The sequence below is a fragment of the Chionomys nivalis genome, chromosome 19, assembly GCF_950005125.1.
Source record: "Chionomys nivalis chromosome 19, mChiNiv1.1, whole genome shotgun sequence".
Classification (NCBI taxonomy): Eukaryota; Metazoa; Chordata; class Mammalia; order Rodentia; family Cricetidae; genus Chionomys; species Chionomys nivalis.
Window position 1 is genome coordinate 61,262,898 of NC_080104.1, and position 10,505 is coordinate 61,273,402.

A 10,505-nucleotide genomic window follows, 5' to 3' on the forward strand; every position below is an offset into this window, starting at 1 on the left:
GCAGGCACCTCCCACCGTGGGGGCGTGGCCACCCACCACCCCTGGGGATTTGGGGAGTATGGGGGAGACAAGGGGCCTCCACTCCCCCCAAAAACAAAGACTGCATGCGGGGCAGAAGATCCAAGTACTTTATTTCTGACCATCGTGCCTCCTACCCATTCAAACAGTGATATAAAAGGAATAGAAACAAAAATCAGGCCGTGAGATTTTACCAAGGAACATTCTCCCATCCCTCTACTTCCAAATCAGGACACACGATTGATGTCTACCCACTTCTGTCTTCCTGAAGCCACCACTAACCAGTTCAGAAGGGGTCGGACCTTGGAGGACCCCGTGTGGCATGTTGGTGCTGGGAAAACAAGCGGGGTAGGGACCACCAGGTAGGCTACGGTCATCCCAGTCTTCTTCATGGTCCCTTTATTTCTCACCAACAACATTGTTGGGCAGTGTCCAACACTTTGGTCCCCCTGACCTGTCATTCTCCAAGGCTAAAACTCCTTCCTCTGGCGAGTTAACACTGGCCAGGGCTCCCGACTGTCTTTATTTGGGAGGCAGGGGTGGCAGATTCCCCCGCCCTTACTCAAGGTGGGCAATCAGCACCATCATGACGACTCCCCCCAGCAGGCCCAGCACCTCCAACAGAGACTGTAATGGGGACGCCTCTCTCAACAGCTCAGGCAAAACAGACACTGTTGCTACATAGATAAAACCACCAGCAGTGAATGGCAGAACCCAGCCAGGCCCGGCACCACCCGCCATCTCGCTGCCTACTGCCCCTCCTTCGGTGAGAAGGGCACATGCTGTGCCTGCCAGCGCTCCGACTGCGGTCAGGAGTTGCAGACGCATCGCCTGGTGGGCAGAAAAGAGAAAGGTCATTAACAGCTGAAAACTAGGCATGAAGGTGGGGACAGCTATACAGGCGTGCACGCTTTTGGAAAGGTGGAGACGGTAAGGGGCTGATGCAATGGCTCTATCGACAGTGTTTGCTGCACAGCATGAGGATGGGAGTCTGACCCCAGGCACCTGCACGGAAAGGCCAGTGCAGTGGGGTGTTTGTGATCCCAGCACTGGGACGCAGAGGCAGGCGGATCTCTGTGAGTTCGAGATCAGCCTGGTCTACAAGAGCGAGTTCCAGCTCCAAGGCTAAAGAGAAACTCTGACTTGAAAAACAAAAAATAAATAAATAATAAAATAAATAAAAATTTTAAAAAAGGAAGAAAGGAAGTGAAGCACTAGAACAGACATCGGAAAATCGTCCACCCCCTCCCCTGCGGCCCTTCCAGGCTGTGCAGCAGGCAGCACACGAGAGCAGAGGTAAAGGAAGTAACTTGCTCCTTTCTAAAAGACTTGTCAATGGTAGGACAGCTTGTTAGGAACACATGACAGGCAGTCGGCACCAACCTGTTTTTTGCTGCAGCCAGACTGTACCAAGATGGCAAAGTCCCCAACCTCATGAGGCACTTCATGTAGCAGGACTGTCATTGTGGTCAGGATCCCTAGCCCTCGGCCCCCACGAAAGGAAGCTCCAATGGCCAAACCATCTGTGAAGTTGTGGGCCAAGTCAGCAGCCAGGTTCAGGTATCCAGACACACGCAGGTCTTTTGTAAAGAAACAAGACAAAAAGGCTGAAGGCCATACGTACCCTTGGAACTGTCTAGATGCCAACATCACCTCCAGCACACATTCTGTCCACCCACCCGTCCCTCACCTGAACCTGGTTTTTCTTCCTCTTCAGGATTCTGAGGTTTCACTGGCCCATCCTTCGGCCCGTTCCCTCCTCTCCTTTTCCGCAATGTCCCTGCTCCCTTTTCTTCCTCCTCTGAGCTGGGCTTCTCCTTGGAAGGACACTCTGAGGGAGAACAGGAGTCGATCAGATGGGGACAGAGCCTTCGACGTGTCCTGCATAAGAAGCCTGCCCCACCGTAAGAGCCTACAGCTCTGTGGCAGGCTAGGTAGGCTCACCCTGTCTGCCATGGCCATGGCTCCCATGTGTGTGGCTGTCTCCGTGACCGTGTCCGTGACCTCCTTTCACATGTCTCACAAATTTCTCCACCACGAGGAAGGCGACAATCCCACTGAGAACCCAGAGCCCCACAGACAAAATGGGGCCCTGTCCTGGGAGCAGAGGCATGGAAGCATGAGGAGATGTGGACTCCTCCTCCAGTGCAAGAGGTGAAGAACTGGCAGAGGCAGACCCTCCCCACATCCCTATCCCCATTCCCATCTCTTTCTCACCACTGTGGGAGTGTCCATGTCCAGGCTGCTCCACAGCGTGGTGAGAATGAGGTTCTGCAGGAAGTAGAAAAAAGGGGAACGCTTGGCACAACGCATGTGCAGTTGAGGATGATTGGCAAATCCGGGGTCACAAAAGAGAAAGAACCCCCTTTCCTTCTAGAGAATAAATCATCTTAAGTTTCTGAGGTAGCGCCGAGGTTACTTACCCAGAGCATGAGGGATGAGGTGCAGGAAGGCATCACCCAGGAGCCCCCCAGAGGCAAAACTGAGCAGGATCTGGAGCAGGGAGCGATGCCTGGGAGAGTTAGACTCCACCGGGATGAGGAAGAGCACAAGGAACGGAGCCGCAGAGATTAGCACTGTGGCCCCCAGGGCATAGGCCCAAAGAGAGACAGTGTCCAGGTGGTGCTTGGCGCCTGGAGCCCCCGTCTCCCGAGAGGCTCCGTGGCTATGTTCATGGGCAAGTCCATGTCCTCTGTGGTGGACGCTATCATGGGAGTGGCCATGGCTATGGCCATGGTGCAAATCCTCATGTAAATGTTCGTGGTCGTGGCTGTGGGCATGCCCATGCCAGATGCTCTCATGAGTGTGGCCATGACCATGGGCATGGCTGTGTCCATGGTGGAAATCCTCAGGTGAGTGCCCGTGGCCATGGAAGTCCTCTTCCACGTCTTGGTGCGGGTCACCATGACCCCCGTGTCCGGCCACCAGCAGCCCCACAGCCGCCCAGGTCAGCAGCCCCACAGCCACCCAGCGGGGGACCCGGAGGCCCTCGGCCATTGCGCTGACCGGAGGGACAGACGACGACTCTACCTGACGCTGTCCCTAAGCGGGGTCCGCTTCCCTGCACTCGTGCCCTTCCGCCACCCCTGGATGGCTCGCTCCCCTCTCACATTGTCCCCAAGGCGGGTTCTCTCGCTCCCCGACACCCCACCCGGATGCAGACCCCCCCACCGACACCGCTCTAGCCTGCGATCCGCAACTCCACGGTCTCTCTGGGCCCTCGTCTCTATGACCCACGGTTGGGGCGAGGGGGAAAAGGCCCGCAAAACGCCGCAAGGCAGCGGCGGGGAGTCCTCACCGGCTCCGGGATCCTCTCGGTTCTCCGTGTGCTGGGACGTGGCAGTCACGCCTCGAGCTCCCGCGAGATCAGGAAGTTCCTGTCGGCCCGCACCCCGCTACCTTTACCAATATGGCGGCGCCCCGCGGCCGCGCCCCCAGCGCGCATGCGCACGGCCGGGGTCATCCGAGGGGACGGCGGGCGCGGGAGCTGACGGGCGGGCGGAGACCGCCTCCTCCGTTCCCACCTCGGCGAGGGGGCGGGAGCTCGCGACGAGACTTCCCGTCCGCACCAAGATGGCGGCCGCCCCGGTGCCGTCACCCCGGTGCCGAGCCGAGCGCGGTGCCTGAGCCCGCTGTCCCCGGCGGCGCTCCCCGAGTCCCCCCGCTCAGCCCCCCGCGCGTCCTGGGCACCTGTCGGGCTCCCCCAACCCTCGGGCCCGGCGTCATGTCTTGGGCGGCTCGTCCGCCCTTCCTCCCGCCGCGACATGCCGCGGGGCAGTGTGGGCCGGTGGGGGTGAGGAAAGAGATGCATTGTGGGGTCGCGTCCCGGTGGCGGCGGCGGCGGCCCTGGCTGGATCCCGCGGCGGCGGCCGGAGAGCAGCAGACCCCGGAGCCGGAGCCGGGGGAGGCTGGCCGGGACGGGATGGGCGACAGCGGGCGGGGTGAGTGTCCCGTGTGTCCCGGCCGGCGCCCCCCGCGCCCCCTCCCCGCGCGCCCGCCCCCTTGTTTGTAAACACGCGCCCTCGCCCTCCCGAGGCCCAGCGCCCTCCCCCGGGGCGGGGCGCGGCGGGGGAGCTTCCGCCCTGCAGGTGCGGTCGGGCCGGGCCTGCGACAGGTATCGGGCGTGGGAAGGACACCGTTCCCCTTGGGCTGGAGGACTCCGGGCGTCCGAAGGCTGAGCTTGCGCCCCGGGACCGGGGATCTCGTCCATGCTCTCCGCCCCGAATGTTCTGAGTTGGGAACGAGGGGGTCACCGGCACGTGCTCCCCCCCCCCGAGGTCAGCCTGGGATGACCCGGGAGTCTCCGGCTGAACTGGCTCCCTCTGGTCAACCGCCCCCCTCGCGACCGTGAGGAGTGAAATTGTTGTTTGACAGCTTGGTATTTCTGAACTCCGGGGTCGTGGGATGTGGTGGGTCAGGGAGAATTAAAGTGTCCGTTTGGATGATGAAAAGACTCAACTTTCTCTTCTTGTCTCTCCTGTGTGTCTGCCTGTGTGTACCTCCCTCTCAGATTCCCGAAGCCCAGACAGCTCCTCTCCAAATCCCCTTTCCCAGGGGATCCCCCCCTCTTCTCCTCCTGGCCCACCTCTTACCCCTTCGGCACCCCCACCTCCAATGCCACCCCCTCCACTGGGCTCCCCCTTCCCAGTCATCAGCTCTTCCATGGGGTCCCCTGGTCTGCCCCCTCCGGCTCCCCCAGGATTCTCCGGGCCGGTCAGCAGTCCTCAGGTGAGAGGTCGTGACCTACTTATTGCCTCTGCTTTCATTTCCCTGTTTCCACCTTCTAAGCCCCTCCCTGCCATCTTTCTGTGGACTTCCCCATGACCCCGTGACCTTTCTGGTTCTCCAATCCTAGCAGCCCTGTGGTCTCAGACCCCTTGCTCTTCCTGAAGTGAACAGTGTTTCTGCGCATGCTTCTTCCTAGCTCTATTTTGAAAACAAACAAAAAACCTGAGCCCAAAGGGAATATTTGTGATATCCTTTTCAGCTCACAGTGACTTTCTGCCCTTTTGGTTCTGGGCCACTGGGCCACACACTTACAGAAGGGTGCATATTCATTCTTGGGGTTACGCTTCAGGGAAGGCCCTTTAGTACCCTCCCAAGAGCCCTCTGTGACTTCCCTGTTCCCCCATCTCAGATTAACTCCACAGTGTCGCTCCCTGGGGGCGGGTCTGGCCCCCCTGAAGATGTGAAGCCACCGGTCTTAGGGGTTCGGGGCTTGCACTGTCCACCCCCTCCAGGTGGCCCTGGGGCTGGCAAACGGCTGTGTGCAATCTGCGGGGACCGAAGCTCAGGTATGAGGCTCAGCCCAGGTGCAGAGGAGGAAAGAACATAGAGACTTTACCACTGCCTGTGGGCGCCCATGGCTTCCTGAGGGTGGTCAGAGCAAGGACACCTGTGGGGCCTTTAGATTCCTATCAGATTCAGGTAGGGGCAGTCAGGGAAGGGGCTGAGGAGGTGACTGGCTTATCTCACCTTGTGAGCTGCTGTGTTTGGGAAGGATTCAGCCTTGGATCCCCTGTGGGCAGGTGTCTTCACTAGTCTTCCCTGCCACACTTCTCCCCCTGTAGGCAAGCACTATGGCGTGTACAGCTGCGAGGGCTGCAAGGGTTTCTTCAAACGCACCATCCGGAAGGACCTGACCTACTCCTGCCGCGATAACAAAGATTGCACGGTGGACAAGCGCCAGCGGAACCGCTGTCAGTACTGCCGCTATCAGAAGTGCCTGGCCACCGGCATGAAGAGGGAGGGTAAGGAGCTGCCCCAGCCAGCAGGAGAGCCTCCATGTCTCTCTCCTCCAGGGGGCGAAGTTTCCTTTCTCTTTCCAGTTGCTCCTCGGGGTTAAGCCTGTGATGCTGTGGGCTCTCCCAGCTTGCCTTAGACTACCCAGAGGCTTAGACTACCCAGGCCTGTGCTCTTTCTTCTCCACTTCATACAGCCCCTGTCTCGCTTTGATCCATTCTTTCTTTGGTCTCCCAGTCTTTCCTTGAATCCTCAAGACTTCTACCCTGTTAAGCTACAGAATCACTGAGGAGGTCCGGACTTGGCATCTCTCTTCTCTGAAACTAAGTAAATCTGATGCCTGGAATTTTAAGAGACACTTTAGGGCTTATTTTGGTCTGATCCTTGCTTTAAAGAAGATGAATCTTGGCTTTCCCAAGGTCACATGACAGCAGAGTGGCAGGACCAGAGTCAGAACACACCCTCCAAAGACCTGGACCCAGGTCACCAAAATGATGACATCATCTGTAGTCAGAGGAGCATAGGGTTTGCCGACAGCCATGTCTGGAGTCAAGCATGTAACTGTCGTGTATTGCGTGAATTTAGGAGGCTATGTCTTTAGCCTCGGGTTCCTCATCCTTAAACCTTGGGGCAGGAACCCACAAGGCCATTAAGACGCTCCAGTACGTGTTAAAGCACGTTGGCACATTTTTAGCATATCACTGACCCTATTAAATGCAGATTCTTCTCTAATTCTTTCACCTGTCTATTGCCAGGTAGACCTCTTTATCTGCCTGTTTATGTACTTATTTATTTGTGGTGATAGGGAGAGCCCTGGGTCTCGTGTGTACCTGGCAGGTGCTCTCACCGAGAGCACTTTGCTTCCGGATTCCCTGTCTTCCGTTTCTTTTTTTTTTTTTTTTGGTTTTTCGAGACAGGGTTTCTCTGTGGTTTTGGAGCCTGTCCTGGAACTAGCTCTTGTAGACCAGGCTGGTCTCGAACTCACAGAGATCCACCTGCCTCTGCCTCCCAAGTGCTGGGATTAAAGGCGTGCGCCACCACCGCCCGGCCCCTGTCTTCCGTTTCTAATCACCTCTGGCTGCCATACCCCCAGGGACATTGGACCCTCCTACCTGGCTTCCAATTCTGGCTTCCAATTCTGCATTTTTCCCTCCCCACCCCACAGCAGTCCAGGAGGAGCGGCAACGGGGGAAAGACAAGGACGGGGACGGGGACGGGGCTGGGGGAGCCCCTGAGGAGATGCCTGTGGACAGGATCCTGGAGGCAGAGCTTGCTGTGGAGCAGAAGAGTGACCAAGGCGTTGAGGGTCCCGGGGGAACCGGGGGTAGCGGCAGCAGCGTGAGTGATGGGGTTGATCCCTTCTCCCTCAGGTTGGGGTTGGGCAAGGAGTTGAGGTGCGTGTGCTCCACCTCTCCTCTTCCTTTCTTCCTCCCCTCTGCACCTTGCCCTGGACTGGAAGTGAGCCAGGCATAGTGGTCCTTGCCTATAATCTCAGCACTTGGGAGACAGAGACAAGTGGCTCTCGGTGCGTTCAAGGCCAGCCTGGTGTACATAGCAAGTTCCAGGCCAGTCAGGAGCACATAGCGAGACCCTGTCTCAAGAAGTCTGTCTCTGATGTGGGGTGAGAGCTCTCTCACCTCTGCTTCCACTGGAACGTCCAGAGCAGAGCGGAACCTGAATCAGAGACGGGTTCAGCCGGGGCTTGCAGGGTTGAAGAGGAGCCTGAATCAGAGACGGGTTCAGCCGGGGCTTGCAGGGTTGACGAGGAGTGCTACAACCTCCAGCAGGGATGGTGACTCCGCCCTCCCATGCATCTTCTGGTCTCTGCAGCCAAATGACCCAGTGACTAACATCTGCCAGGCAGCTGATAAGCAGCTGTTCACACTTGTCGAGTGGGCAAAGAGGATCCCACACTTCTCCTCCCTACCTCTGGATGACCAGGTCATATTGCTACGGGCAGGTCAGTGACCTTGACTTTCTTTGACCTCTTGACATTTGACCCCTCTTTGTCCTCCTGACCTTCAGTGACCCTAGTAGCCTTCTCTTGCATATTCAGGGAGCTTGACTTGCTGACTTGCCCCCTATTTTCTTTGTGCTTTGGATCCCATGACCTGGTGTCTGCCTGCTGACCCTTGGTGCCCTCTGGCCCCTAGGCTGGAATGAGCTTCTCATTGCCTCCTTCTCCCATCGGTCCATTGATGTCCGAGATGGCATCCTTCTGGCCACGGGTCTTCACGTGCACAGAAACTCAGCCCATTCCGCAGGCGTGGGAGCCATCTTTGATCGGTCAGTGGCCCTTGGCCAGGCTGTCCTGTAGCTAGAAGGGGTGGGGCAATAGACTGGTCCGTGTCCAAGGCTGGCTGAGCTGTGACCTTTGAGTGACCTGCAGGTCCCTCTCCAGGGTGCTGACAGAGCTAGTGTCCAAAATGCGGGACATGAGGATGGACAAGACGGAGCTGGGCTGCCTGCGGGCCATCATTCTGTTCAATCCAGGTAGGAGAGCCGCCCTGGAGCCTCCTCTTCTCCGCAAACCCAGCTGCCTCAGTTCCCTGAGGGGCATCTGGAGGGCCCCTTCTGCACGTCTGTCCTGACCTGACTCCCCTGCCTTCTCCCTCTTGCTCTTCCTCCTTTACCATCCCAGACGCCAAGGGCCTCTCCAACCCTGGCGAGGTGGAGGTCCTGCGGGAGAAGGTCTACGCGTCACTGGAGACCTACTGCAAGCAGAAGTACCCTGAGCAGCAAGGCCGGTGAGAGGGGCTCCCAGGCTGCGGCCCCCAGAGGGTGAGGCTGGAGTATGTCCAAGGCCTGGCTGGTGCTGGCGCTCACTCCCTTCTGCCCACCCAGGTTCGCCAAGCTGCTGCTTCGTCTTCCTGCCCTCCGCTCCATTGGCCTCAAGTGTCTGGAACACCTGTTCTTCTTCAAGCTCATTGGCGACACCCCCATTGACACCTTCCTCATGGAGATGCTGGAGGCTCCCCACCAGCTAGCCTGAGCCCAGGCGCACACATGTGCTCCTCAGCGGGGAGCAGGACTGCGCCTAGGCGGGTGGAGGGCCCAGGGCCCCGCCAGAGCCGTGAGCAAGTGGTGCAGAGCAGGAGGGTACTTCTGCAGCCTGCAAGGGGTTTGGCCCCTTAGCAGGGTGTGCCCAGTCCTGGAGTCAGATGGGACCCCAGATCCCTGTGACCACTACATGTCTACCTTTAGTGGCCTTGAGTCTCCTGTGATGTAGGTGACTGCTCACCCTGGCTCCCCGAGCACAAAGCACTGGCCCTGGTCCTGGGACCCTGCTCCCTTCTCGAGAGCGGGATGGAGCTCCTCTAGAAAGGGTGTTGTGGGGCAAGCCCCCGAGCTGATGGTCTTCGGAGCAGTGCTCTGACAGCCCTTCATACCCTCAGGCTGGCAGAGGGGGGCAGAAGGGGGCGCCTGCCTCCTGTGCTCCCTTTGCGGCACACTGCAGTCAGACTGAAGAATAAAGGGTGGCAGTGATGGGGCCGGCGGAGATGGAGGATTGACTGCTATTTTAATCTCCTGTGAGGAGAGACTGGGAGTTAGACTCAAAGAAGTACTGTCCATCCCAGGCTGGCCTAGATGCCAGGGCTGGAGGTGGCATGTAGGCAAGGGGGCCCTTCAGGTGGTCCGCCCCTGTGGCTTTCCAGGCACTGCCTTCTTCATCTCACTGGCTCGTGGAAGGGGTCTGGGCTGTGAGGGGGCGCTGATTTGGGTGGCCTTTCCTTTTACAGCTGTCCCTACCTACTCCTCAGCCCACAGGCTGGGTACTGGGGACAGAACTGACGGGGACGGCCAGCCTTCAGAGATGGGTGCTGGGCTGCATGGGTTTTACCCCGGGTCTCTTTTCGGGGGAGGCTTCCTCCCCCGCTTTCTCTTGCACATAAAATCGCTTTCCAGTTAAAATAGCTGTTTTCTGGACTGAGGTAACTGGGCGGTGGGCACCATGGCATCGTCTAGGTGTAGGGATTTTTTGGTGAGAAACACTGACTTGCTCCCTGGGTGCTGCAGGGGCCGACCCGAGGTTCCCTGGGGCTGCAGAGGCGGTGCAGGGTGGGAGACACAAGGCATGCTTTGTCGGGAGGGGGAGAGGGTGTGCCAGGTTGGGGGCGGGGCTGCCCACGGAGAAGGGAGACCGGCTGTTTCTCAAAGGCGCCTTGTTCGCCGGTGCCCTCCCAGCACCAGCGGGCGGCGGCGTCTCACTCGCTCCAGCTTTCTCCCCGGCTACGCCGCAGGCTCCGGGCAGACCCGGCGCTGTGCCCACACGAAGGGGTGCGCTGGTCTCAGCGCTGCCCTCCTGGAGCGGACACGTCCCTGAGTGACCCTTTTGCCAGACCCTTCTGGCAGCATCGCCTGTCCCCTTGTCACGGTCCTGTGCCCCTTTTCACTGTTTTACCTAGTCCAATATTTCTATCTTCTCGGGCGATTAGCCCATTTGCCTATCTCTGACCTCTGCTCCGCAAGGCGACCCCACACCCCCCACGTTTGGGTCGCTATCTATAGCTGGGTCTATAAACACCCCGCCCAGGGCTGCTCTGTAATTACATGGGGCGGGACGAAGGAGCTAATTATGGAGACCTGATTACGAGTGGACGTGGGGCGGTCGCTGTAGGCCCGCCCCTTATGTCCCACTGTGCCCTGAGTCCCTCCCCGAACTGTAGAGGGGCCCTGGGCCCCCAAGGGCAGGGACCGTTGTGTGTGTGACTGGACCATAGGGTCCTAAAAAGAAAGGAGCTAGA

At 58.8% G+C, this 10,505-nt stretch overlaps 2 protein-coding genes across 4 annotated transcripts; one reads left to right on the forward strand and one right to left on the reverse strand.

Annotated features, from left to right (window-relative positions):
- Window positions 1-114: 114 nt before the first annotated feature.
- Slc39a7 (solute carrier family 39 member 7) lies at window positions 115-3,545 on the reverse strand. The gene is made up of 6 exons (XM_057794575.1): window positions 2,442-3,545; window positions 2,236-2,289; window positions 1,963-2,115; window positions 1,709-1,849; window positions 1,402-1,598; window positions 115-849 (listed from the first exon to the last, which is right to left on the reverse strand). Exons 1-6 carry the CDS (start codon window positions 3,013-3,015, stop codon window positions 577-579), a joined length of 1,392 nt encoding a protein of 463 aa, XP_057650558.1. The 5' UTR covers window positions 3,016-3,545; the 3' UTR covers window positions 115-576.
- On the forward strand, window positions 3,530-9,660 carry Rxrb (retinoid X receptor beta). 3 transcript variants are annotated; one of them, XM_057794573.1, is made up of 10 exons: window positions 3,530-3,959; window positions 4,529-4,746; window positions 5,156-5,312; window positions 5,589-5,768; window positions 6,926-7,098; window positions 7,591-7,720; window positions 7,914-8,046; window positions 8,150-8,253; window positions 8,402-8,507; window positions 8,605-9,660. In XM_057794573.1, exons 1-10 carry the CDS (start codon window positions 3,743-3,745, stop codon window positions 8,750-8,752), a joined length of 1,566 nt encoding a protein of 521 aa, XP_057650556.1. In that variant the 5' UTR covers window positions 3,530-3,742; the 3' UTR covers window positions 8,753-9,660. The 3 variants fall into 3 exon arrangements, with proteins under 3 accessions (XP_057650556.1, XP_057650554.1, XP_057650555.1); XM_057794571.1 differs by having other exon boundaries at window positions 3,599-3,959; window positions 8,162-8,253; XM_057794572.1 differs by lacking the exon at window positions 3,530-3,959 and adding an exon at window positions 4,039-4,396.
- The last annotated feature ends 845 nt before the right edge of the window (window positions 9,661-10,505 follow it).

What these genes read in the sequence shown, in the direction of transcription:
- Slc39a7 (XM_057794575.1), bottom strand. Translation starts at nt 3,015, where the DNA reads ATGGCCGAGGGCCTCCGGGTCCCCCGCTGGGTGGCTGTGGGGCTGCTG. An exon ending in ACATGGACACTCCCACAGTG is followed by an intron (nt 2,116 to 2,235) that starts GTGAGAAAGAGA and finishes CTCTGCTCCCAG; the next exon opens with GACAGGGCCCCATTTTGTCT. An exon ending in CCATGGCCATGGCAGACAGG is followed by an intron (nt 1,850 to 1,962) that starts GTGAGCCTACCT and finishes GTTCTCCCTCAG; the next exon opens with AGTGTCCTTCCAAGGAGAAG.
- Rxrb (XM_057794573.1), top strand. Translation starts at nt 3,743, where the DNA reads ATGTCTTGGGCGGCTCGTCCGCCCTTCCTCCCGCCGCGACATGCCGCG. An exon ending in CTGCGGGGACCGAAGCTCAG is followed by an intron (nt 5,313 to 5,588) that starts GTATGAGGCTCA and finishes CTCCCCCTGTAG; the next exon opens with GCAAGCACTATGGCGTGTAC. An exon ending in TACCCTGAGCAGCAAGGCCG is followed by an intron (nt 8,508 to 8,604) that starts GTGAGAGGGGCT and finishes CTGCCCACCCAG; the next exon opens with GTTCGCCAAGCTGCTGCTTC.